The sequence below is a fragment of the Canis aureus genome, chromosome 5, assembly GCF_053574225.1.
Source record: "Canis aureus isolate CA01 chromosome 5, VMU_Caureus_v.1.0, whole genome shotgun sequence".
Classification (NCBI taxonomy): Eukaryota; Metazoa; Chordata; class Mammalia; order Carnivora; family Canidae; genus Canis; species Canis aureus.
The window spans coordinates 16,916,099-16,943,396 of NC_135615.1; the positions used below are offsets into that span (position 1 = coordinate 16,916,099).

The window sequence follows — 27,298 nt, forward strand, 5'->3', positions numbered from 1 at the left end:
TGCAGAGAGACATAGGCAGAGGGAGAAGCAGGCTCCCTGCAGGGAATCTAGTGAGGGACTTGATCCCAGAACTCCAGAATCACAACCTGAGCCAAAGGCAGATTCTCAACCACTAAGCCACCCAGGTGCCCCTTCCTCTTCCTACAGTTTTAAATGGCACTACATAATGCCTGTTTTAACACACCCATTAAGTATCTCATCCATCATGTAAAACCCAGAAAAGGCTCTACATTTAAAATACAAAGAATACAAGATTCTCTGGAATATGAAATTAGTTTAAAAAAAAGTTACCCCACAAAGAAACTGGTGTTTGACCAGCAGATAAGTTTAGATAATTTAATATACTCTTATAGGAAAGTCAAAATGAGTATATCCTGACTTAAAATAAAAAATGAATTCTGTATTTGGTGGGCAACTTAAGACTTAAACTGAAAGCATGTATTGGTTAAAAAAATCAAAACCACTTTTTATATGAACAAAATCTGATTTCTACATTATATATAATGAAAACTATTAAGATTTCTGTTTAAAAAGCCTTCAAAAATGTCAACCTTGTTTCTCAATTTAAACTTAAAAAAATGCAAAGAAAATTATGCTATTCCACCCTTCTCTATAAAGTGGTAAAAATACTAAATAACACTGGGGGAAAATATTCCAAAGGTCCCCACAGAAACTATATTTACAAACTATATTTGTATAACTGTATTACACTCTGGCAGGAAGAGTGTTTCAGTTACCATGGAATGGCAGGACACACAACAAATATCAGAAATCAGAAATCACAAAAATCATAAGGTTCTCCTGTACATATCTCAAGTCATTTATTTTGAAAGGACGTTGGAGATTATTAATCCAACCTTGTTGAAAAAAAAAAAAAAAGAATAAAAAGCAGCAGGCAAGAAGTTACATGAATATGATCTGTCCATAGTTAAAAAGCTAATAACCAACAAAACAAAAACTATAATATCCACATCTCAAGACCGGTACTCTTTTCACTTTGCATGGTTTTCACCTCAATTCTTCTTATCCAATTAACAATGATCTATTCTAGCAGCATAGCAACCTGAAAGATACATTATATCCAAACCCCAAAAGGAACTTCTTATAGAATTAGAATCCAGTCAATATTCAAAGAGCTCTGGCTCTATGATTTAATATCTTTCATTTTATGTTTTAAATGTTTCAACATGATACTCTGAGGGTGCCTGGGTCAGGCTCCCTGCTCAGCAAGGTATCTGCTTCTCCCTCTCCCCCCTGCTCATGCTCGCTTGTTCACTCTCTCTCTCTCAAATAAATAAATAAAATCTTAAAAAAAGAAAACATGATGCTTGGACATACATATTAAAAACTCAAAGGCCAACCACTAAGGCTCTTCTGAAATAGCACTATACATAATGGAAGCTCTCTATATGCTTCCCTGCCTTCCTCCATTGACATTAATCTTAAGGATATTGAAAGGATTACATTACAATGTTTAAAAAAAAAAAAAAAAAAAAAGACTAGGCTAACAAACCAAAACTTAAGTACCACTCTACCCAAACAATGGACTTTCTCTACTTAATTTGATCAATCCTGAGCCTAGAGGAAAAGAAATCTTACAATATACCATTCTAGTATCTATAAAAATAAATTAGTGCTTTTCAAAGCCAGAAGACCGCTTTTAGAAACCACACATATCCTTAAGAATAAGCACAAAGAAAAAGATTGGAAAAATGACGTGATTAAAAAAAAAAAATAGAATACTCACAAAAAAAATTAGGAATCTTCAACGTATTCACTTTATACCTCCTTCAATGTCAATTCTCAATTATTACTCCTCCTTGAGAAACTTTTTTGAGAAACCATTTCTGAGCCTATAATATATTCACTCAAATTTATCTTTTTTTTTTTTTTTTTAAGATTTCATTTATTTATTTGACAGAGAGAGAGCAAGAGCAGGGGGAGTGACAGAGGGAGGGAGAGGCAGGCTCCCCAGTGAGCAAGAGGCTCCACGTGCTCGATCCCAGGACCCTGGGACCAAGGACCCTGGGACCATGACCGGAGCTGAAGGCAGACACTTAACTGACTGAGCCACATAGGTTACCCTCACTCAAGTTATCTTACGCTAATTTTTTTAATCACTGAAGATGAGTTTGGCTATTAAAGACAATGAGTAATTCAATGAAAATACTGCTAAATACAGTAGAAGGAACATTGGTTAATGTTTTATATCAAAAACAAAATGAAACTAAAGAAAAATTAAGAATGATCTGCTACAGTGGCTCTTGGATTTTCAACAAAATGTAAATTCAATCCCAGAAGACTTCAACTGAGTCATTGCTGGGTTGAAATAGCTTATACTCTTTCAAAGAGTTTACCTTTTTTTTTTTTTAAAGTAGGTTCCACAATGGGCTCGGTGTAGAGCCCCAACACAGGGCCTGACCCCACAACCTGAGCTGAGATCAACAGTATGACACTTAACAGATTAAGCCACCCAGGTGCCCCTCAAAGAGCTTACTTTTATTTTTTTATTTTTTAAAGATTTTATTTATTTATTCATGGGAGATACAAAGAGAAAGAGAGGCAGAGACACAGGCAGAGGGAGAAGCAGGCTCCATGCAGGGAACCCGACCTGGGACTAAATCCCGGGTCTCCAGGGTCACGCCCCAGGCCAAAGGCAGCGCTAAACCGCTGCGCCACCCGGGCTGCCCAAGAGCTTACTTTTAAAAGTCATAGTTTTACTGTAAAAATACACAAGTTCAGGCAGCCCTGGTCTGCCTCTCTGTCTCCATGAATAAATAAATTAAAAAATCTGTCTCCACGAATAAATAAATAAAAAAATCTTTAAAAAATTACACAAGTTCAAGAGCTAAAATATGCCATGTTATAATTGCATTCTTTTTTTTTTTTCCTGATTCAAAATGATCTTCAGTTAACATTTTAGTCACTTTTAGGAATAAAAATCAACACAATGAATCACTAACTAAAAATAATTAGGCAGCAATTCACAAGGGTTTACCCTTGAGAAATGAAGCACTATATACGAGAATTTCTAGGAAAATTCTTAATTTCAATAAGCCTGAAAAATCTACTGAATATTCAAATATAAGGTTATATTTGGAAAACAGACTAACAACAATTAAAAAACAAAAAAATCCAAACCATTATTCTGCCTAATATACTTAAGAAACTAAAACTTTATAGTGGGCCATAAAGTTGAGAGTTTGAGAAACAGTAATTTAGGAACAGTTAAAAACTAGTAAAAAGTCTAGAATTTAAAATATCCTCTATAAGATTATAATAAAACTACTGATAGGAGTCTAAAAATCAGGGCTACCTAAGGGATTGGTTAATAATGTGGTAGAATTAGCCCACCAGTTACGTACACAGTGTTTTTTTTAAGTTTATAACTAAACCTATTTATGTATTTTCTTGAAGGTCTGAATAAAACTATTTGCTTCCTTCATAAATAGTACAAAACCAAGTTTAATCGCTTTAGGAATTCTAAAATAGTGAATTCTTACTATTTTACTCTTAACTGGCACCTGAAAAGGTAACTTTCACTTGAAACCAATTAATTCCCTGAAGGTTACTACCACTCACCTATTTCAGACACATACAGACAGGTCAAGTGGCATGTAAGATATTAATTTAATATTACCGAGCACCTACATTTATATGCCAGGCCCTGATACATAAAAATTAAGTCTCTGTCTTCTAGGAACTAACAGCAGAGCAGGCAAATCACATATACAAACAATTACAATTCCCTATAAAAGAACTGTAATAGAAAAAGGTCCAAGGAAATCTTCATTCAATGAAGAACTGGAATCTTGAAGAATTCAGAGAGGTTTGCCCCCTCCCAAAAAAGTGGTAGGAATGGGGAGAGGACAGCTTTAGCTGTGAAAACATACAGAAGGGCAATAGCAATTTGATGTTCTAGGACTGGGTAAGTAGATTTACATGACTTAGTACAGAGAGAGGGAGAGTCGTTTGAGAAAAGAGGTTTGGACTCCTGGCAAGGATAACTCAGAAGATTTTAAATTCTCCAAAGTTTCAAGCTATATTTACGAGAAAAAAAAAAAAAATCTATCCTAAGATGTCAAATCTCTGGCATGAACATCACAGTGTTCAGTTTTCATTTCAGTGTCTTCTATGTACACCAGACAGAAAGATTTCCTAGATACGTACATGAGAAAGGAGGAAAAGTCATGTATTTGGACAATTATGTTGTCAGTACAGAATCAATGAAGACTTTAAGAGTTAATGAAGAGAATAATGTTTAAATGTAGCCTAAAATTTTCACTCAGACAGCAATGCATGAGGAATGAGACAAAAGATCTGTTAAAATGATAGTGCAATAGTTAAGAGGACAGTGCAGTCTAGAAATCCCCTCTAAACACAGGAGATTAAGAAAAGGAAATAAGTGATGATTTCCTAGAAGCATTAACTAGGGAATAATCAAGTTAGGAACAGATTTTAATAATCCATGGAACACCATATGAAACATGCTTAACAAGTAAAATGACATGTGGGCTTGGAAACGAAAGGGTAGGATTTACAGAACCAAAAGCAGCAAGGACAGAACACCTTAGGGAATGCTAACCGTTCAGGGCAGGTAATGAGATGAAAACAGCACATGAAAAAAAACCCAACATCATAATACACACACACACACACACACACACACACACACACATCAATAAAAGGACAAATCACTTCAAACAACTTATGGCTTGAAAAGCTTTTAGTGGACTTGTTAACCAAGAGATACTTAGTAGTTGCAAAAAAAAGAATCTCAAGTGAGGAGAGAAGCAGCATAATGGCAGTAGGCTAAATTTAAATTAAGTAAACATTAAAACTCAATTTCATAGTTCATAGTTCTACTAGCCACATTTCAAATGTTCAATGAGCACTTGTGGCTAATAGCTACCATATGGACAGCTCAAACAATGAACATTTTCAACCACACATTCTACTGGACAGTGGCTAACCTAGACTCTTATTCCCAAATGTGAACAGTCAACTACAAAGAGCAAACATCCACGGAACCCAATAATGTGGAAGAGATGCACCAAACTCAAATAGAAAACCTTCTGAGGAAACATATTTGACATGGAAAAAATGAAATATAATTTAAATTCCCCAAGTATTTCTATTTAATCAGATTCATAAAATTATAGGTCACAAAGAAATTAAAAGTCGGCTGTCCAAAATAAAACTTCCAATAGGTGAATGAAATGAACACATCTTTAAATAGTTAGAATGCTGGAAGAAATATGCCAAGGCATTCTTTCCAAAGTACAATGTATTCTCACTCAAAAAGTATCCAAGTCTACCTGCTTACCAGGAAAAAGATAAATAGAATATAATCAAAACACATCTAACAAAATTCCAAAAGGCGAAGAGTCAAAAACAATTTTAAAAAGAAGGGGCAGGGGATCCCTGGGTAGCTCAGTGGTTGAGCAAGTGCCTGCCTTTGGCCCAGGGCGTGATCCTGGAGACCTGGGATCCAGTCACACATCCGGCTCCCTGCATGGAGCCTGCTTTTCTCTGCCTGTGTGTCTCTGCCTCTCTCTGTCTCTCATGAATAAATAAATTAAAAATCTTAAAAAAAAAAAAGGGGGGGGGGGTCACAGTAGGAGGAGGAAGAGAAACAATTCTAAGGACTCTAATTTAGACAAAACAGCCCTATCAGGAGAAGTATGAAAAAGGAACTCAGTTACAAAGAGACTGGTGAAGTTTTACATTTTAGGATAAAGGAAAAGAAAAATCCTAAAGGCTCCTCAAGCTAGGGAATGGGAGGTTTAAAGTAAAAGACATGGGATCCCTGGGTGGTTTAGCGCCTGCCTTTGGCCCAGGGCGCGATCCTGGAGACCCCGGATCAAATTCCAAGTCGGGCTCCCGGTGCATGGAGCCTGCTTCTCCCTCTGCCTGTGTCTCTGCCTCTCTCTCTCTCTCTCTCTGTGTGTGACTATCATAAATAAATAAAATTTAAAAAAATAAATAAATAAATAAAGTAAAAGACATACATCATAATGGAAAGCTACGTATAAAAAGAACCAGGTTTGAGATCAGACTTCTTATCTGCAACAATGAACATCAGGTAATCATCAATTTAGAAGTATCTTCAGAAAAGGGGAGGAAAAGGATTCATGTTTTTTAATTTAGCCAAAAGATCATTCTCATATAAGGACAAAATGAAGACTTGTCAGGACATGCACTCATAAAAAATATTAGTTATAAATCTTCATGCAGAGACAGAACATAGGAGGCAAAAAATGTTTTAAAAATATGAGAATATCCACTATCACAATGGAAAACTTTCTTACCAGTCAGAAAACAAATCGAGTAAAAATTAAGATTACTAAGGATTTTTATTGTAGTTATGCTATGTAATTAAAGAACTTGATCGGACAGAATTCTCCGTACCATAAAGAAATACATACATATTTTTCAAGATTTTATTTATTTGCCAGAGACAGAGAGCACAAGCAGGGGGAGCAGGAGGCAGGAGTGGGAGAAGCAGAAGCAGGCTTCCCGCTGAGCAGGGAGCCCAAAGCAGGGCTCAATCCCAAGAACCCAGGACCATGACCTGAGCAGAAGTCAGGTGCTTAATCGACTGAGCCACCCAGGCACCTCAAGAAATGTATTATTTTCAAACACCTGCGAAATACTCCAATAATTATTATGATAAGGAAAAAAATCTTAATTCCAATAGGTCAATAAAATCAGAATTTAACAGAAAGCCAAGTAATAGTAATTTTTAAAATACTGATTAATAAAATTCATTAAAAATTTTCTAAGGGGCACCTGGGTGGCTCTCGGTTAAGTGTATGACTGAAAAAAAAAAAAAAAAAAAAAAGTGTATGACTCTGGATTTTGGCTCAGGTGCTCATGTCCTGATCTTGGGGTCATGAGATAGAGCCATGCATCAGGCTAGATGCTCTCTTCTCCCTTTGCCCCCACCCCCCACGGCCACACAACTGTGTGCACATGCTCTTGCTTGCTCTAACAATAAATAAAAACTTTAAGTATTTTTTAAAAGCATACTCTTGGGTTAAAAAAGAAAAAAACAAAACTGGAATCAGACCTAGACTTGAATAAAAATGCAGTCACTCTACAACTGCACCAAAACCTATGCAGTATGAACAAAGCAGTAAAGTATAGAAAATTTACATGTTTAAAGGTTTTCAATAAGCAAAACAATCAAACTATTCAACTGAAGAAATTAAGGCCAAAGAAGAATCCAATAAAAAACAATAGAGTTGTTTCTCTGCAGCTTGTTTAAAGCTACCAATACAAGAAATGAGTCTTTGGTTAAAGTTTGATTCCTAAAAAGTATAGGAAGCTCATGATACAAGAAAAGAGTCAACTGTTGATAGAATTTTAAACTTTGTATCAACACATTTTCTAGTAAAATATTAAAGGCTATAGGGAAAAGGAATCAATAAGCATATAAAAAAATGTGAAAAGAGCCAAATTCTACCACTAAGGCAGGAAGAGCAGAGTTTTACAGCAAAATTCAACCACAGTTTTCAGAAACAGTTAATTATGGTCTTATTTAAGCTGCTTCAGGGCACAGAAGACAGAAATGTTTCTCATCCATTTTCAACAGTGCTTCTCGTTTGTGGACGTAAATGCAAAAAATTAAAAAATAAAAAATACACATCAGAACACACACATCAAAACCATGAATCCCATGACCAAGGAAAGGTGCTTTAACATTAAGAAATCTGTTTTATTAAACTTCATTAATAAACTGAAGAAAAACCGTATCATCACCTTTCTTAGCAGTTGCAGAAAAAGCATGATTCAAGACCTATTCCTGATAAATACTCTTGACAAACTAGGAAAAGGAAAATGTTTTACTCGGTAAAAAATTACCAAAAAATTAAAAGCAGCATTCTTAAAGGTAAAACTTTATTAGTATGCCCATTACAGCGAAAAGCAAGGATGCTCATTATCAACACAATCAACATTATGTAGATGGCCATCTTGTGGCAATAAACATTAAAAAAAGATCATCAAGGCAGGAAAATTTAAGTACATCCTAGAAAAACAGGGGACTGCCCTAACAAGAGATAGAATATGCTACAAATCTGCTATAACTTATGTGGAACCACATGAAACTGGGGATATTATTTTTTTTACTTACAGAAATAGCAACACAGTATGATTTAGCCTCATATAAAACTACAGTGAGGGGCTGCAGCAGAAAAGTACATTTTACCTTTCATCAACACTGCTCTTCTAATTTTAATGAATAGAACATGCAATTAGCAGGAAACTACATATAATGACTACCTTGAACATGCTTTCATCGTTGTAACTGTTTTCTCTTTGGATACCATCCTATTTATTTTATAAAAATTAAATAAATCTTTTTGTTTTATAACAGAAAAATGTAAAAGGTTTTTAACTCATCCCATTCTACACTATCAGAGTAGAAATGAGAAGTGTCCACATTAGTGAAATTTTGGTATGGTTCCCATATAGCAAATTTTAAACAAAATTATAAAAGCAATAGAAATAACCCAATAACACAACATGTCTAAAAATCTAACTTTCTAGGCCTCTATGCCCCATATCTCCTGGATTCTCCCAGTGTATCAGGTTCAAGCTTGAGCTCTTCCTTATTAGCATTTCTAATCATCCTGATGCCAAAATATTCTTATCAACTGTAATTCTCTTTAAATTCTACTTCCACCATCTTAATCCAAATTACACCAAATCTACAATACAAGCAATGCTAGTAACATATGGCTTTATATAACCAAAAGTTAGCTAATGTGCCCCAAATCAAATCAGCATACAAAAGGACAATTTCAAATCCTAAATGTATAATGTGCCAATGTGCAAAGATTTAAGGGGGAAAGTAGTGAACAGTATATAATTCCGTAACTTCACTAACAACACGTGCTGACAAAGTCAGTTAAACAGCTAGGGGTAACAGCTCCCACTCCTGCTCTAGACCACACTTAAAAGTCTTCCCATGAACTAGTTTTGTAATTACAATGAAAATCAAATACATTAAAATAAACAGTAAATAAGTTTTCCGATTCCCATAGCCTGTACTGAAGATAATAGTTTAAACATCGAAATACTAAAATGAATGCTGCATTTTGAAATCTGTTCTTCCCAAGAAATCCCTACTTGTGAGTCAGTGTCTGGGACTCACCCACTCCTTGTCAAGGTAATAATAAAACTAGCCCAAATCAAAGGGGAGATTTTGAAGGCTAAGCACTTTGTCCTGTTTTCCCAAAATAATGCACACTGACATTTAAGTTATATAAAAAGAAACAATCGTAATTACAAAAAATATATAAAATTAAGGTTAGTCTACAGTTTACAAAAGTACGGCTTTGTGACTTAACTTTAATACTTTTTTAATTTAAATGTCTCATGATAAAGACTCAAATATTTATGCATACAATATTAAATACAAAAGAAAACCCTGATAAGGAGCCAAAAAACACCAGGAACAGAAACTGGACCAAACCAACACAGAAAAGGCCACAGGCAGTAGAGAACACTACTTCTTACAGTCTACCATACTGTGCTCCAACTTCCTTTTTCCCATTACATCAAGGTTTTCATGATAAACCTGCACACATTTTTATGAAGTTGCAATAGTCTGCAAAATTATTCTTCACAAATCAATCATCAAGTGCAGAAACTTTATCATGATCCTCTCTCTCATATGATCCAAATATTCCAAAATAACCTACTTTGCTAGTGTTGCTTTCTGGCTACCAGAGACAACTAGTTCTATTAGGATAGCACAGGTCAGAACCTTTCAGAAGATGCCAACATTATGTCATGCTCTTCTGGTATACTGTCATACAATTCAAAGGTAATCAAATATATCTTTTGGTAATCAAACCAGTAAACTAGCACTATCCAAGTAAATATATATCAATCACACTCAGATCCTGAGTTTCTTTTAAAATGCAGTAACTCCCAAGGGTAAATTTCAAGAAAATGATTTGCTAACATCGGAAGTCAGCCTGAGTATACCAACGGGTGAAACCTATCTTTCAAACAAAACTAAACGAAGTTTACCACTGACCAGTCTCAGGACAACAAGAAGGTGCAGGGATTGGGGGAAGTGAGGAGGAGGAGAATACAGAGTGCCAGAGAGTTTTATCTGAAACAACAGTAGCTCCTGATATTATCTAAATAGATCTCACTGGTCTTCCAGTTGCAGATACTGGTTAGAAACTCTCTACTGTCCAGTATTAGTTCTACCGAGGGGCATTAGATGTCCGTGCCACAGGATACTAAAGTACTAATATGTAACTACATACAAACTGTACTATCTATATATCAGGAAAGGCCAAAGAGAAGAAAATTCATTAGAACTCAGGATACAACACATTAACACATGATTTGGCAAACAACCACTCTAACTTCTGGATTCCTAACAATAAAATTCTTAATGTCCTGCTCAGAGCTCCCTCCTCTATGTGCTCTCCGCTAGACCTGTAGTTTGTAAGTATCTAAAATAAATCGGTGTTTAAAAATTCAGTTTTCTAGGCTACATCCCCTACTGCTCTGATTCATGATAATTCAGAGGGAGTCCGTAACTTGTAACTTTAAAAGCTTCTCAGAAAAAAAAAAAAAAAAAAAGCTTCTCAGGGGATTCTAATAAGTAGCCATATCTGGGAGAAATTATCCTTATGTCTGTCCTAAAAAATCTCTGAACTGCAAACTCCTGGGCATATAAGCAGGCACCAAGTCACAATTACCCTGGAGCCCCCTTCATGTAGCTGTCACTTGTCAGGCTCTTCAGTTTGGCAACTTAAAATATCCAGTGTTTACTTTCCAACTCTAAGGAGAATAGTAGTTTGAGACCTACAGCTGCTGATCTGATACTAACTTAGCCAAATGAGTAAGAGCAAACCTAATCATATAAGATGTCACAGTCCAGGTACTTAGTTAACTGCTTTAAAAGTTTTAGATGAGAGATGCCTGGGTGGCTCAGCAGTTGAGTGTGTCTACCTTCGGGCCAGGGCATGATCCTGGAGTCCCGGGACTGAGTCTCACATCAGGCTCCCTGCATGGAGCCCGCTTCTCTCTCTGCCTATGTCTCTGCCTCTCTCTCTCTCTCTGTGTCTCTCATGAATAAATAAATAAAATCTTTAAAAAAAAAAAAAAAGATGTTTTAGATGCACAATTTCCATAACAATCCTAAGGGAGTGGACTCAAAAACTCAGATTTTATAGTGTGCCTAACTAGCTACAAGTATCAGAGACTACAAGTATCAGAGACTAAACTTAAACACTAATCTAACTGAGTATTTCAATCCATTAATTAAGGGTAAGATATCCTCTAAGAACCAACTAAAAGTATTTCTGGTCAGTCCTCAGAGACTGAAACTGTCAATACCAAGTGTCCACTGAACCCACTACACAAATATTAAATACAAGCCCAAAAAATGTATAACGAAATATAAAACCATTTTAATAAAAATTCTGGAGGAAAAAAAAAAAAATTCTGGAGAAGCTATTTATAAAATCCCTCTGATATTTTAGGACCTAAGAAGGTGTCCCATTCGATTAAGTCCAAATGACAGGATTTAAGGCAATTTGCATTTATACAGTATTTTAGAAATCAGGCATATGAAAAATTTCTTTAGAAAATTAGAGGAGTATGTGTGACATTAGATAGACCAGAGTGATCATATTCTCCAGAACTGTGCTGTCCAATTCAATAGTCACAAACTACATGTGGCAAGTAAGCACATGAAATGTGGCTAGTCCGGGCAGCCCAGGTGGCTCAGCGGTTTAGCACCGCCTTCAGCCCAGGGCATGATCCTGGACACCTAGGATCAAGTCCCAGGTCTGGCTCCCTGCATGGAGCCTGCTTCTCCCTCTGCCTGTGTCTCTTCCTCTCTCTCTGTCTCTCATAGATAAATAAAATCTTAAAAAAAAAAAAAAAAAGTGGCTAGTCCAAACTGAAAAGGTGCTATAAGTATGAAATACTAGATTTCAAAGACTTCCCACAAGAACAAGAATGTAAAGAATTATTAATAGCTTTAAAAATATCAAGTACACGTTGAAATGATAACATTCTGGACATACTAGGTTAGAAAATATACTAAAATTTCACTTTACTTTTACTTCAATAGAACTACTAGAAAAACCACACATGTAATTTGCATTTGTGGCTCACATTACCTAGAACATGCATTTTAGCCAAGATCCCCTGGTGATTATAATACACATCGAAGTTTCAGAAGCACTGCTCCAGAAAACTGAAATTTCATTTCCTTTAAATCATAATTACAATTCCAATATTATTTTATCTACTCATTTACTGAAATGCTACAAGATGTCAGGCACTGTTCTGGGGAAGAGAAATACAAGTTAACAAATTCACTCTCTGTTCTGGTGGAGTGTATGCCACAGAAGACTAAGAAAAGCTAAAATACGGTTAGTTTTGCTATTAACACTTTTTGAAAATGCACATGTGTTCCAGTACTACTAATAAATAAGGAAATTATCTGAGCATAACACAAATTTTCCCTAAGAGCAGTTTCACCTCTGAAAAATACTAGCTGTACCCATTTGAACCAAGATACACAGGAATTTACAATGTACCCCAAAAATCTGCCAGTTACCTCAATTCATCCTATGAGTTATGAACCATATCCATCCACAATTGGCATTACAACTTTGAGAGGGTTATTTCAGATAACCCTCCTTCCATCGCTTCATCAATAACTCACAAGCTGCAACCGTTTCAAAATATACCCTCACAAGCTAATTTCTGGTCTTTGTGAAGGTAAAGAACCATCCATACTTACTGTACTGTTACTGTACTCCTTAACCATTAAATATGTTACGCTATAATTTTTGTCAGGTGCCTGTCTTTTTAATGTGCGCCTAACTACATTTTCCCCTAAGTCCTGTGGTGCGATTTTGCACAGCATGAGGATTTTCAGGAACACACAAGTCACATTATAGCAGAATGACTATACGTAAATATCATTAGGTAATGTTAAGTACAAGGAAGGCACACTCAGTAAAAAGGATAGACAGTGATGGGGATGGCTGCTTCAGAGTGAGCAGGAAGGCCTCTGGGTGACACTTAAGCACATTACTGAAGTGAGAGTGCACCAGGCAGACATAAAAAAGAGAACATCCTAGAAATGAGGAGCATAACGTGCTGTAGTCTTGAGACAAGAACAAACTTCTTTCTGTAGGCCAGAATGAACAGAGCAGCACAAACAAGAGCCAAGAGTGGTAGGTAAAGAAGCTGAAGAAATACCCAGACACCAGATTAAACAAGGTCTTTGACAGGCCTTGTAAGTAACAGGGAGTCACTGGAAGGTTTTAAGCAAGAAAATGAGGTGAGCTGACGGGCATTTTAACTGGACCACTCTGGACTGTGGGGGGAAGTAACTGTGTGACGCAAAAAGAACACCATTCAGAAGCTTCTGCGGAGTCCTGGTAAGAGAAGGTGGTGGCTAGGAGTATAATGGTTGTATTTCAAGTACTGAGAAGTGGTTATAACTACAAACCAAGTGAAGTATTTAAGCTACTAACTGTTAAAACTAGAAAGCAAGTCTCTTAGGTACATGTAACACCCTAGCTCTATCCTCAAATTGTATTCCCAAGTATAACCACTTAAACAGGAATAATCTTCATCAGTTTATTTCAAAGGCTTCTTGGGGAATCAGAAGAGAAATAGTGTCAAAATTTTAAAAGGCTTTCAAAATTATGAAGCATCACATAAATTGTGTAAGTAGAAAGGAAACTCTACTCTTAGAGGAGACATTTGCAATACCTAAATAACTGTTTTTGAAGTGATTAACAAATAGTGTCTCTGGTACAAAGTACAGAGTCCCAGAAACAGAACCGTTAGAGATGCGGTCCCACTTAAAAAAATCTCTGTAAAGATGTCCCCAGCTCATTGCTACCTTCATTCTTTTTAGCATCATAACAAAATGATAAACTACATGTACTACAACCATTCTGCACAACAGAAGACAATAAGCAGACACTTAACAGAGACAGTCTAGAATAAGTAAGTTTTCTGTGAATTAGGGAACAAAAATCCTAAGTATGTTGTACCAAAACTTCAAATTTATCTTGCACAACTAAAAAAAGTTCAATTAAGACTGCCTTAAAAGATCAAAGTGAACCATTCCAAAATATGATGGTAAAATAGAAAAACCATTATATCATTAATAATAACCAGTTAAAAAGTGGTGACTCTAAGACAAATGACATGGATGTGTTCAAATACTCGCACACATTTCTAGGGCATACATATTTTCTAAAATTAAAAAAAAATACTGAAGAGTTGAAATATTATGACTGCTAACCTTATTCTGTTTCTCTTGGAATGAAGTATCTACTTCCTGTGGTCTTTAACTGACCTATGAAAATCCAATGCAAACACATCTGCCTACTTTATTTACTATCTTATTATAAAACATGGATGAATAAAAATAGGTAATATTTATCTCCTGTTTCAATGGACTAAAATCCAAATACACTAACTTTAGATTCTGTATGAAATGTTCAAGTTGCTTTGAAAACAAGTGTCTGGCAACGCCTGAGCGGCTCAGTGGTTGAGTGTCTGCCTTTGGCTTGGGGCGTGATCCCGGATCCAGGGACTGAATCCTGCACTGGGCTCTCTGTGAGGAGCCTGCTTCTCTCTCTACCTAAGTCCCTGCCTCTCTTTGAGTCTCATGAATGAATAAAATCTTAAAAAAGGAAAGAAAAAGAAGAAAGGAAAGAAAGAAAGAAAAGAAGTGTCTGAATATGAAGGCTTGAGAAAAATGGCTGCTTCCAAGCAAAAATTTTGGCAAATTTTAACACTAAAACTCTTTTTAAAAAACACTGATGTGATAACTTGGTCTAGAACTACACACACATATTGTGCCAATGTCAATGCCCTGGCTTTGATACTGTACTAAATTAGGTAAGATGTAACCATGGGAAGTTGGGTGAAAGCATTACAAAGATACAAGAGGATATGACTGACTTTAATTTATGCTATTGTAAACACCCACCAAATAAGCTTTCAATTCAATATGCCTAAATGTTTCCTGACAGTGTAAACAATGTACTAGGGTAGAGATGCTATCTGTTCTACCTTCCAAGAACAGGAGGATCAATAGGAGATTGTTCATTTTTATAACATTTTCTAACATTACAAATGGAAAGCACATTTCATTTTATCCAAAAGTTACCTGATTAAGGCTATGCTACATAAGTATCAGTCTATCATCCAATGTGAAAAGATTAAAACATTACTAAATTATATTTTTAAAAATACAGAAGCACTAATTATCCCCAAATACTCCCTACAGAATAATTCCTTCAAATGTTTTACAGTGTCTTGTTTGAAAATTAGATGAATATACATTTACAAAATAACTCCAAATATGGCTAAAAGACAAAACAAGATAAAACTTTCACTATGCAGCTAAAAATTTAAAAATCTTTAGAAACAATGGTTACCAAACCAATAAGGGCACCTTTACATTGTACTCAAAGATACCTAAATGCTCAGGAAACCAATGAAGAATATTTTTCAAGTAGTCAACTGAGCTATCTCCCCAAAAAAGAAGTTTCCAACAAGTATTCCAAGTATATAAGTTTCTTACAGTTAATTCTGGGAAGGATAATGTGGAAAAAATGGGACAACCCCCAGGAGGCTGAAGTTTTGTGGACCAGCTTTCAGAATCCTTATAAAAAGATATCTTTCAGTCCTAAACTCATCTGTACTATCATTCTTAAAGTTATTTGGTAAAATAATCATTGAAAACAAGTCCTCAAGAAAAACATTAATAACTAAAGACAAAGTGTTTTTAAAATTCCACAAAAGCACAAATTCAACATATATTGTATGCCCATACTTCTCAAGTTCGGATGTCAGCTCCACTTTTAAAAACGTGCTTAAGCTATAAAAAACAAACCTTAAGATTTTTGCTTTTACTTATTTTTATTTAAACAAAAAAACTGTTCTGCAAATAAGTCACAGAATATGTGAAAATAACCTGATTCACCAAGTTAAAGAATCCTTTAAGTAAATTATACTCACATAACTTCCCTTGATTTACAATAATCTACAAACCGTTTAATAAATTCTAAAAGGACAAAATGTAACTCTTTTAACTGTACATACTACGCTATAGTAAGTCTTTTTTAAACTAATTATTCTACAACTGACAATCCTTCTCAGTTCTTGCTTTCTTACTTTTCCTAGTAAATTACTTAAAGCCCCATCTTGGATTTTACAAGTTCCACATTTAACTTTCTTTGTAAAACGTTAATTACAAATCACAGCACATAGGCTCCTAAGTTATTAGATATTTACTAAAGTCTTTAGATATTTTTTAAAACCCTAAAATGAAAACAACACATTTGATATTAGATCAATAAACGATATAGGGCAGCCGGGGTGGCTCAGCAGTTTAGCGCCGCCTTCGGCCTAGGTTGTGATCCTGGAGACCCTGGATCGAGTCCCACGTCGGGCTCCCTGCATGGAGCCTGAGTCTCCCTCTGCCTGTGTCTCTGCCTCTCTCTCTCTCTCATGAATAAATATAATCTTAAAAAAAAAAAAAAAATATATATATATATAGTAACTTGTTCGTAAAGATTTTTAAAGGGGGGGGGAGGGAAAGAATTTTAAGCAGGTTCCACGCCCAGTGTGGAGCCTGATTGCAGGACATGCTCTTACAACCCTGAGATCATGACCTGAGCTGAAATCAAGAGTTGGATGCTTAACTGACTGAGCCACCCAGGTGTGCTCCATAACCTGTTAAATTTCTTTATACAGGTGCAGATAATCCAACTCAGTGCGTTTGACTTTGGGTAATGGTTCTGACTCTACATATACGAATACTTATATATATTTACTTAAAAAGTAAATACCTAAAAGAATACAAATGCCTGTAATAAAATTATATACATGCACTTTCAAAATTCAGCTTCAAACACGTATCAACTATAAAAAAAAATACCTGTAGTCAGTATATAAGGACTAAGTATCTATTAGATAAGAATGACAACTTCACATCTTTAAAAGAATTAACATCAAAAATACACTCCAAACTTCAGAATGGAGATCTCATATTTTATGGTATATAAATATATAAATACTCATACATAGTAAAAAGGAATATGGCAGTCAGGCATATTAGAAATGGTAGACAGAAATGAGTTATTTTATTAGTTAAGACTCCAGAGGAAGATAAACAGCTAAAAAGCCAATTAGAAAGTGCAGCCTAACTTAGCAAATGACTAGATCAGAGAAGTATCTTACGAATGAAGCATCAGCAACCAGATGCAAATAAAAAGAAAATTAAAATCCTAGAAGAGGCATCTAGAGTTCATATAGGAAGCATAATTAAAATCAAAATGAAGAAAAAAGGAGTACAGAAAAAGCAGCTAAAACCACCTCTAGTTGGCAAGTCAAAGCCTTTCAAACTAGCTTTTCTCAAGGTCAGGATCACGTTTTATCTTTACTTCCAGGAATACCACACAACTGTTGCCCCATGTTTGTTGAATGAGTAACAGAATGGTCTTGGGATTATTTGACCTATAAAGAAATTTTCAGGTATGGTTAACTGTAAATGTTAGAAAGCACTTACAGAACTTTCCCAGAGTGCCTAAACTGACTTCTTCCTGGATTTGGAGATATAGGATACATTAAACCAGATCACAATCACTAAAAGAGAACCTAAGACACTTATCTGTAAGGAGATGAAGTACCACATCCTATTTTGTCACAATCACAAAAATGTTAAAAATAAAGCACAATATAATGCAAACAGTACCACTATAGAAGAGTAATTGGAAATAGTATCATCTCAGACCATATCTAACACTGGAAAATTTTACCCACAAAATTAAAAGTATTAGTAGTTTAAGTAATTTTACTATCAAAGGGCTTCTAACACTTTAATAACCAAACCCACTTACTACTGGTTACTTACAAACAAAATATAGTTTTATCTGCAGAAGTAGCACAACACTATAGCTATATTCAACCGAACTTTATTCTCCTTTCATCCAGTAAATGTCTAAATTCTTTCATCTCAATGCAATCTTCTACTATTAATTTCCTCAACCCAGTTACCATGGACAGAGGAAACCTATGTTTCTAAATATCTGACTGCATTGAATAAAGCTGATCTCCACCCTAAGAGGTGGAAAGAGGACCAGAAAATGCAGGACATTTTTAAAAAGTGAGCAAAGTACTGAAACCTCCTTGATAGAAAGCCACATGGCACTTTTGAGTTTCCTTAAAGCCTCTGAAAGCACAATCACTGTTGTATATATATGTATCTCAAACATGTTTATCTAGTAAGCAATTTAAGATTTTATGGTGGAAAAAAACATTTTAATTACCCTAGTGAAAATGGTTTATGCCTCAATACACGCTCTAGAATGAAATCCAATTTTTTGGTAGATTCTGGGCAAATTAAATCTGAAAATAGTTACCGAGTTTCTCTACTTAGCCTCCTACCACAAAAGAGCTGGAGGCAGGGCAGTAACTGAAAGGACACATCACTATACAAAAGAAATGAGGCTAACTTTTAAAAAGTTGGAATATTCGTATGAATACAGTATAAAAATTACATTAATAAAATCCTGGAGAATATGGAAAGTAACATTTTAAAGGTCTACAAATAAAAACCCTAAAGAAGGGCAGCCCCAGTGGCGCAGCGGTTTGGCGCCGCCTGCAGCCTGGGGTGTGATCCTGGAGACCTGGGATAGAGTCCACATCGGGCTCCCTGCATGGAGCCTGCTTCTCTCCCTCTGCCTGTGTCTCTGCCTCTTTCTCTCTGTGTCTATGAATAAATAAATAAAATCTTAAAAAAAAAAAAAAAAAAAAACCCTAAAGAACTTTATAATCACAAGTGGTTTTTTTAACCTGTAAACGATCTCGAAAACCATGCTAAGCTTTTAAATTGAAAATTTATCAGTAGGAAACACATTTGAACTCCTTACAAAAATAAATTTAAGCAGCAACAAGAATCTCAAACTGAGTCAAATAAACTGAAGTCTTTACTTGAAAAGATGTAAATTATCTTGTTAGAAAAATGTCCCACATTTCTCTCATCATTAATAAGCATTTGGTAAGTTATACTCAAATACATTCTCTTACTATAAGCCACTGGTATCCATTTTTAAGATGTACAGGTCAGCACCTTACTTCTACAATGACTTGATAGAAATAAAATATTTTGATGATATAACCATATGGTAACATCTGAAAGCTGGAAATATTACTGCCACCCATTGTTTTACAGAGAACTATTGTTAAGTACATGTAGAAGTTTCATCAAAAAAGCTACTCACCACCATCCCTTTCTCTAACTCTGTGAATATGCACATTTTTGGCCTTACTGTGACCTGTGCCATCACTATATTTGTTTTCAGGACTATCAGATCTCCGCAACATTTTATTTGGTGGTGAAGGATCTGCGGCGTCTCGCATTTTCTCATGTCTGTGATCACCACTACTGGGGTGACTCTTCGATGAATACTTAAGTGCCTGTAAAACATCACCCCCCCAAAAAAGAAGAGAGAAAGAATTGAAACTTTAAACTTAACTTCCTAAACGAATTTTATCATAAAATTTGGCATATTCAATTTATGAACCTGTATTAAAAAAAATCAAAATTTCCATTCTCAATTCTGCTTTAAGTCATTCAGACAGTACCTAAATGCCTTAGAGCTTCTCATATAAAAAAAAAAAAATCTTTAAAAAACCCCAAATATTTCATTAAACATCTTGTAACTACAAGAAATCAAACACCTTGGTACATTAATTCCTTAATAAATTTTTCTGGGAATTACAAAGTTAAATCCAAAGTAGAAACTAGTGTACTAGTTTCATCTCGAGTACTAGTGCACTAATCTTGTGTTCTACAACTGGTATATGTAGACAAGTATACATAAACATAAACATGTTTCTGCAAACCTACAAAAAAAGATAATGTTTCCCCAAGTTTTTGATTCAAGGAAAATGTCTCACATTTAACTTACCTACTCTTGCAGGTATAGAAAATCATCTCAAGGTACAAAAAATGTTGGTGGGTATTTCTAACATAATTTAATGGAACTCCCTCAAAATAATGATTTAGTTTTATTCTAACACATTTAAGACAATCATAATAAACCAGTCTTTTACTATGTGTTAATTTAATTAGTATGTTTCGGAGGAGCAGATTCAACAGGATTTAATCTTTTAACTACACAAAGATAACCAACAACATCTTACACACCAAGGGACCTCGGGTTTTTAACTTGAGCTTTAACAACTCATGCTAACCAGTAACAAAACTACCAGCTTAGAAACTCCTTTAAGTGAGTAAATGTAGAATGTGTAAAGTATTCCTTTCTGGTGTAATCTGATGGTTACCAACCATTTACGAGATTTCCCCCATCAAAACAGAGCCCACTTCTATCACAATTTTTAAAACCTTTACATGCAGAAACCGCAGTCACAAAAAGGAAACCTAGCTACCTAGAACCATCGATACTAGAATGAATTACCCATAAAAGACTTCTGAGCAGAAAATGAATTATCCAAGTATTCAAAGATCTCAATCAATTCTTAGAAAAAACGAAAAGCACTCCTTCACTAGTGAAGCAGCTATATGCACCAAAAACAATTAAAATGGGGAAGAGAACAGTTCAGGACACACATAAGAGTTGCAAACCAATTAAGTTGTTCCTTCCCAAGCTTTCCGTCTAATTTAAGTATCATTGTGTTAAGTTCCCAAATACAATAAATATGGCTCAGAAGTCACCTATCACCTCACCCCATCGATTCCTTCACACCGAAATAATTGAGACAGGTCCTTCCTGGCTAGGAATGCTTTTTTCTTCCCCCCCCCAGTAGGAGGAAAAAAAAAAAAAAAAAAAACCACCCCACACAAAACCCTGAACTTCCTCCAGTCACCTGTCAAACTAAGTCACTAAACGTTGTTGGCGAGCGCTAAGTGAACCAAACAAAATTTCCAGGGGACCCGCGGTGCTAGTTTCAGATTTGTTGCACCGAAGGGCCTGTAGCGACTTGTGAAGCCTGCGCTCGAGTAGCAGTTCCTCCCTTCCCCCTCCGTCCCCCCACCCACCCCTCCACCCCGGCCTCGGCTGGTACCTGGTAAGGCTGCGAGTCCCCCCTCCGGTCGTGACAGCTGAAAAACAGGAAGAGAGACGGCGATATAAGACACCTCGGGGAGCCGGGGGGGGGGGGGGGGGGGCGGCCCCCCAGCGCCCCTCCCCGCGGGAGACCTACCAAACGTACCAGCAACGAGCCCACACACACTCACACACCACACACACATTCGGCTGAAAGGCGGTACCGAGGGCCAGACGCCGAGAACCCGGCCTCCGCCGCCTCCACACGCACTCCGTCCTCGCCCGCCCGCGCGGCGGCTCCTCCTCCCAGCCCGATCCGGATCAGGGTTAACAACAAAAATGGCGGCTCGGCCAGCACCAGATAAGGAGGAACAGCCCCCCCCCTCCTCGCGCCGCCGCCGCCGCCGCCCCCCGCCCCCCGCCCGCGCTGCGGCCCGGCCCCGAAACGAAAAGACAATTTACCCATCACTGAGTCTCTGCTGTTTCCTCGCATACATTACCATCAATGCCCGGCCTGTGAGTGTGTGTCGGGGGAGGGGAGAGCGGCCGCGAGAGGCGGGCGGGCGGGCGGGCGCGCAGGCGGCGGGCGGGCGGCGGCACCGGCACCAGGGCCCGGCGCGCCCTCGGCGACTCTCAGCACCTCCCCGTTACTGGCGCCGGCGCTCCCGGGCCATCTCCCTCCGCCGACACCACGCTCACGCTCAGCCCGGGCAGCGGCGCCAACTACACGGCGGCAGCGGCGAGCCGGGGGGAGGGGGGCAAGAAGACGCGTCCGGCTCAGCCCCGCGGAGAGCTACTGCCTCCTCCGCCTCCTCTTCCTCCTGCTCCGCCGCCTCCTCCCCTCCTCCCCCCGTCGCCGCCGCTGCCTGGTCCTTCTCCTCCGCCTCCTGCCGCCGCCGCCGCCGCCGCCGCCGCTGGTGCCGCCGCTGCCGCTCCACCAACTACATCCGGGCAACTCGGCCGCCGCGGCCTTCGGCAAACCTCGGCAGTTTCCGCCGCGCCCCTCCTCTCCCACCCTCGGCCTTCCTCCCCGCCCCGCGCGGCTCGGGAACGCCGCCTTCGGCAAACCTCGGCTCGCCCCGGCCTTCCTCTTCCTCTGCGGCCTGGCTCGCCTCCTCGCGAGCCGTCAGCTCTTTCCGGTTGCCGCTTCTTGTCCTCACGCGCAAGTCCGGCCGCTGCCGTCCCAGTTTAAGGATAGTCCCGCTCGGGGCCCTGCTCGAGGCTGGTCCCGGGGGCTCCGGGGTGCGCGGGGAGGGAGCCGCCTGCGGGCGGAGGACGGTGCGGCGCGAGAGAAGCCATCGCGGACCAAATAAAGGCGGCGGCGGCTGCTGCGCGTGCGCCCAGCGGCGCGGGGGAGGGAGGGCGCCCCGGAGTGACTCTGCGGCCGCCGGCCCCCGCCCCTCGGGGCCCCGGCGGGGTGGTCGGAGAGCGCCCGGGGCGGCGGCGGCGGCGGCGGCGGGCGGGCGGTGGCCGAGGGGCGTCCGCGGCGGGCGGGACGGCCGGCGCCCTCGGGGAGGCGGGGCGCGGGCCGCTGCTGCCTGCGGCCGGAACCCGGGCCGGGTTGCGAGCGCGCGGCCGGCCTCGGCGGGCAGGGGCGCCCGGGAGCCGGGCCGCCGGCGCGTGGGAAGTCCGTCTCCCCGCAGGAGCGCGCAGGATGGCGAGCTGCCGAGCGAGGCCCGGCGCGGGGGCCCAGGGCTGCCGCAGAACCTGCGGGAAGGCTGCGCGCCGCTGCGGCTGGGAGGGGGACGCGCCGAGGGCGGGGAGGGAGCGCCGCTCCGGGCGTTGGCGCCCAACGCCGACCGCGCTGCCGGGGAGCGGGGCGCGCTCGCTGGGGCCGAGGCTCGGGCCGCTGCGTCCTTGTTTCCTGTTTTCCGCCCCCGGCTGGGCCTTCCCCACCCTCTCTTCGTTCCCCATTTTTCTCGTCTCGTTCCTCTTCCTCGCCGAAGTCCTTTGGTGAAGGAAAATGCATTCGGACATTCTGCAAGTGCCTAAAGGCACGGGGTGTGCTAAATGCGGCTGCGGCGAATTGCACTTCCCAGACCGCTTCGGGCACAAGACCGGCATTGGCACGTTGGAGGGGGCAGAGTCCAGTGTACCCCCCCGCCCCCGCCAAAGTCAAGCTTTACTTGAGGATAGCGGATGATGCTGAGGTGGGGGTTCCCCCCCCCCGCTCTAAATTCCTTATAAGGCAGCGTTAATTTAACGAAAAGGTTGTAATACACATAAATGTGTATTTGCATAGAAGGAAAAGATAAAGGAGGAAACAAGCCAGAAGACCCCACCAAAAACCTGTATCAAAAAGTAACCGGCTAACTTGGTATCCAGCAAGTTACATTATTGCTGAGACTAATGAAGGAAGGATGTGGGGAGGAGGCCCTGAAATCTATTGAAAGAAGTAATTACGTGGCCTTATTTGTCATACCCACTTGCCAGAAATCAGGATTACTGCTGTTTTCGAGAACCTGTAAAAGCCTACTTAATGCCCACATAAGCTATCAGTACCTAAAAAAAAGTTGCCATTGACTGAAATGGGGGAAAGAAATTAAAAACCTGGAGTCTTATATGCAATTTTTTTTTTTTTTTTTAAGATTTTATTTTAGAGCAGTCCAGGTGGCTCAGCGGTTTAGCGCCGCCTTCAGCCCAGGACCTGGTCCTGGAGACCCGGGATCGACTTCTGCATCTGGCTCCCTGCATGGAGCCTGCTTCTCCCTCTGCCTGTGTCTCTGCTTCTCTCTCTCTCTCTCTCTGTGTCTCTCTGTGTGTCTCTCATGAATAAATAAAATCTTTAAGAAAAAAAAATTTGTTTATTTTAGAGTGAGTGGAAGGAGAAGGAGCAGAGGGAGGAGTAAGAAGAGAGAGAAAGAATCTCAACTATACAATTTTATGTTTTTAAGGATTGTATTTATTCATGAGAGACACACGGAGAGAGGCAGAGACACAGGCAGAGGGAGAAGCAGGCTACACACAGGGAGCCCGCCCCGGGACTCTATCCCTGGTCTCCAGGATCAGGCCCTGGGCTGAAGGCGGCGCTAAACCCCTTGAGCCACCAGGGCTGCCCTCAACCGTATGATTTTAGCCAGGAGCCTCACCCTGGGCTGGATCCCACCACACTGAGCGGAATCCAAGAGTTGAACACTTAACTGACAGCCTCCCAGACGCCTCTCTTGTGCAATTTCTAACACTTTTGTAACAATACATTGAAGACAGGACACCGGATTTGCAAAGTACAACAAAATTTATTGCTAATTTCTTGATGGTAATCACCTGCTGGAATTTTGATATATACCATTTGATCAAAAGCAACAAATGAAGAAAATGTACCAGGCAATGTGTAGTCTTCATTATTCATAGATCCCACATTTGCAATTTTGCCTACTCCTTAAAATTTGTAACTGTCAAATCAGTATGCATCGCAGCCATGGACATGCATGGAGTGGCAAAAATTTAACATTCCCAGCTGAGTTTAACAAGGCCACATTGGTTGATTCTGCTTTCAAACTGTAAATAAATGCACTATTCACAATATGTATACTTAAATGTTTTTTGCACTTTTCATTGTTTTTATTGGTGGTTTTGCTGTTTTAAATGCCCCTCCTGTAGTGCTGAAGTGCTGTTTATTAGTCTTAAACACAAGATATGATGTTCCTGGTGGAGAAAACACATGTCCTAGATAAACTTCCAGGCTTATCATTAGTGCTTTTAGCCATAATGAGTTCAGTGTTAAGGAATCAACAATATTATAAGATGTCTAAGTAGAAACACACTGATGAAAATGTGACCAAAGTTTCAGGAACAGGGACGCCTGGGTGTCTCAGTAGTTGGGCGCCTTCCTTCAGGGCACCATCCTGGGTCTGGGGATCGAGTTCCATGTCAGGCTTCTCACAGGGAGCCTGCTTTCTCCCTCTGCCTGTGTCTCTCTTGAATAAATAAAATCTTAAAAAAAAAAAAGACACAATGTCTCAGGAACTTAACCCCTGTTTTCACAATGACTTAATAGAATTACCTCAAATAAGAACAATCAGCTATTTACTAAAGGATCCATATAAATGTTATACCCATTTTTTAAAAGCTCATCACCTATTTTAGATTCCATCATCCATTATTATAAATCCTTTCTAAATACCTTCAGTCCTTTCCTTCTCTCTTCCTCTATTTTACCTGTCTAAACCACAATCCTGGTTAATTCATTGTATACTTGGAACAGAGCAGTTGAACTTGGCTGGAGAAAAACAGCCATGCTAACTCTGAATTGAGCTCTTTGTGTTCATCACCCTCCTCAGGCCACTTTCTCTAATCCATTTACCAGTTATTTCTAACAGCTAGTTAATATCCTTCAGACCTAAGAAGACATCCTCCACTCCTCATTCTGTGTAAGGCATTATCTTGTTTCTTATCTCTCTAGGGAAGTAGGAAAAAAGTCAAATCAATGACAGCCCCCTCCTCACCATTGTACCTACCAACCTTCTACATCTGAATACACTGCTACATACCTGTAACTATGGGTAATTGCCAAAATTCCTAAAATTAAAGTTCCCACCTTTTCCTTTAGAGCCATTTTACTCTTGGACTTGTCTGTTTTCCTTTTGAATATTTTCCCTCACAACTGGATCACTTCTGTCAACTTATAAAAAGGTTTTAATAGCTACCATCATTAAAAAAACTAAAAAAAAAAAAAAAACTGACCTGTATCTCCCTCCAAATATCCCCTTGCTTTGATTTGTTCTCCTTACAAATTATTCCACTTCTGCTACTGTCTGTTAAATCCACAAATCAGACTTGATCTCCACAGTCCACTGTAAAACTGCTCAATATCATCAGTAACCTCCATGTTCTTAAATCCAATTTTTGTTTCTTAATCTTCATCTTATTTCACCTGTCAGCAGCATTTGACACAGCTGACAAATTTCTCTTTTCCTGAAACTCTTTGTCTTGCCTGCCAGGATACTGTTCTTTCTGCTTAGTCTCTTTGCTGGTTCCTCCTAATTTTCTAGCCTCAAAATGCTGGAGTACCCCAAGATTCAAATATCACAACTTGGTCTGCTCTGATATCTGTTCTCCCTCACTAGGCAATCCCATCCATGTCTCTGCCAAAATGTTTGAATCTCCATGTTTGAATCTCCAGCCTATACCTCTCCCCTAAACACTAGGCTCAAAATCAACTGCCAACTCTACAGTACTGCTCAAATGTCCAGGTATCCTAAACTTAAAAATATATCCACAACCAAACTCTTAACTCCTTACACCCCTAAATAAATTCTGTTTAGGTCTTCCCTGTTGTGTGAAATAGTAACTTCATTCTACCAGTTGAGACTAGAGACTTAGGGATAGTTTTTGCTTCTTTCATACTTCACATCCACTCCATCTGGAAATGCCACCAGTATTATCTTCAAAATATACTCAGAATCTGATCTTGGTTCACTACCTCCATCACATTCACTCATCCAAGCCACTATCCTATCCCTAGGCCATAGCAAAGGCTTCCTAACTCCTCTCCCACTTCTACACCTGCTTCCACAGCGTTTACTAGCTCACACAGTAAGTAGTCAGTGATCTTTTTACAAGTCAGTATTATTTCTACCTTAAAACCCACCAATGGCTTCCCATCTCAGAATAAAAGCCAGTATTCTTACCATACTCTATAAGTGAACTACTCCTGCCCGTGTTATCTCCTGTTTCATATCCAATGACTTTTTAACTTGCTCATTTTTTCCCCATCACTTTCTTCCCTTTTCCTCCAATATACCAAGCATGTTGGAGGACCTTTGCTCTACCATCCTTCCTGGAATGCTCTTCCCCTTTGGTCCTATTTGGTTCACACTGTATCACTCTCACCTTATCAGAAAGATCTTTCCTTTGAGAACTCTATATAAGTGGTACTCCACTATCTCTTTCTCTCTGCTCCCTTTTTTACCATTTGCCATATAATATATATTTCATTTATTGGTTGTCTCCTACTAGAATGATATCTATCTCTGTGACAGCAGATAAACATATTTGTTGAGTGAAAGGATATTTGCCTACAGAATTACAAAGAAAATAGCAAAATATCGTTCATTCCTAAGAGGAAAAGACCTGATTATAAGATCCAGTCATTCTGTCACAAATAGGGAAAAGCTGGCTTATTCCTAATACAGATAAAATACTGTATTAGATAATATTTGAGAATTTACATAAATTTGCATATATAGCAAATCTTATGCTAT

General features: G+C 39.1%; 1 protein-coding gene across 3 annotated transcripts in view; it reads right to left on the bottom strand.

Moving 5' to 3' along the window:
• WAC (WW domain containing adaptor with coiled-coil) overlaps window positions 1-22,407 on the bottom strand; it is an 83,788-nt gene extending 61,381 nt beyond the window's left edge. The window contains exons 1-3 of one of the 3 annotated variants that reach the window (XM_077896970.1): window positions 22,164-22,407; window positions 21,115-21,151; window positions 19,308-19,503 (exon numbers count right to left, since the gene is read on the bottom strand). In XM_077896970.1, coding sequence (XP_077753096.1) covers window positions 19,308-19,446 — 139 coding nt within the window. In that variant the 5' untranslated portion in view covers window positions 19,447-19,503; window positions 21,115-21,151; window positions 22,164-22,407. Of the gene's footprint in view, window positions 1-19,307; window positions 19,521-21,113; window positions 21,152-21,319; window positions 21,412-22,163 lie in introns of those variants that run through there. The other 2 variants (XM_077896972.1, XM_077896971.1) reach the window with 2 other exon arrangements.
• Between the last annotated feature and the right edge of the window lie 4,891 nt (window positions 22,408-27,298).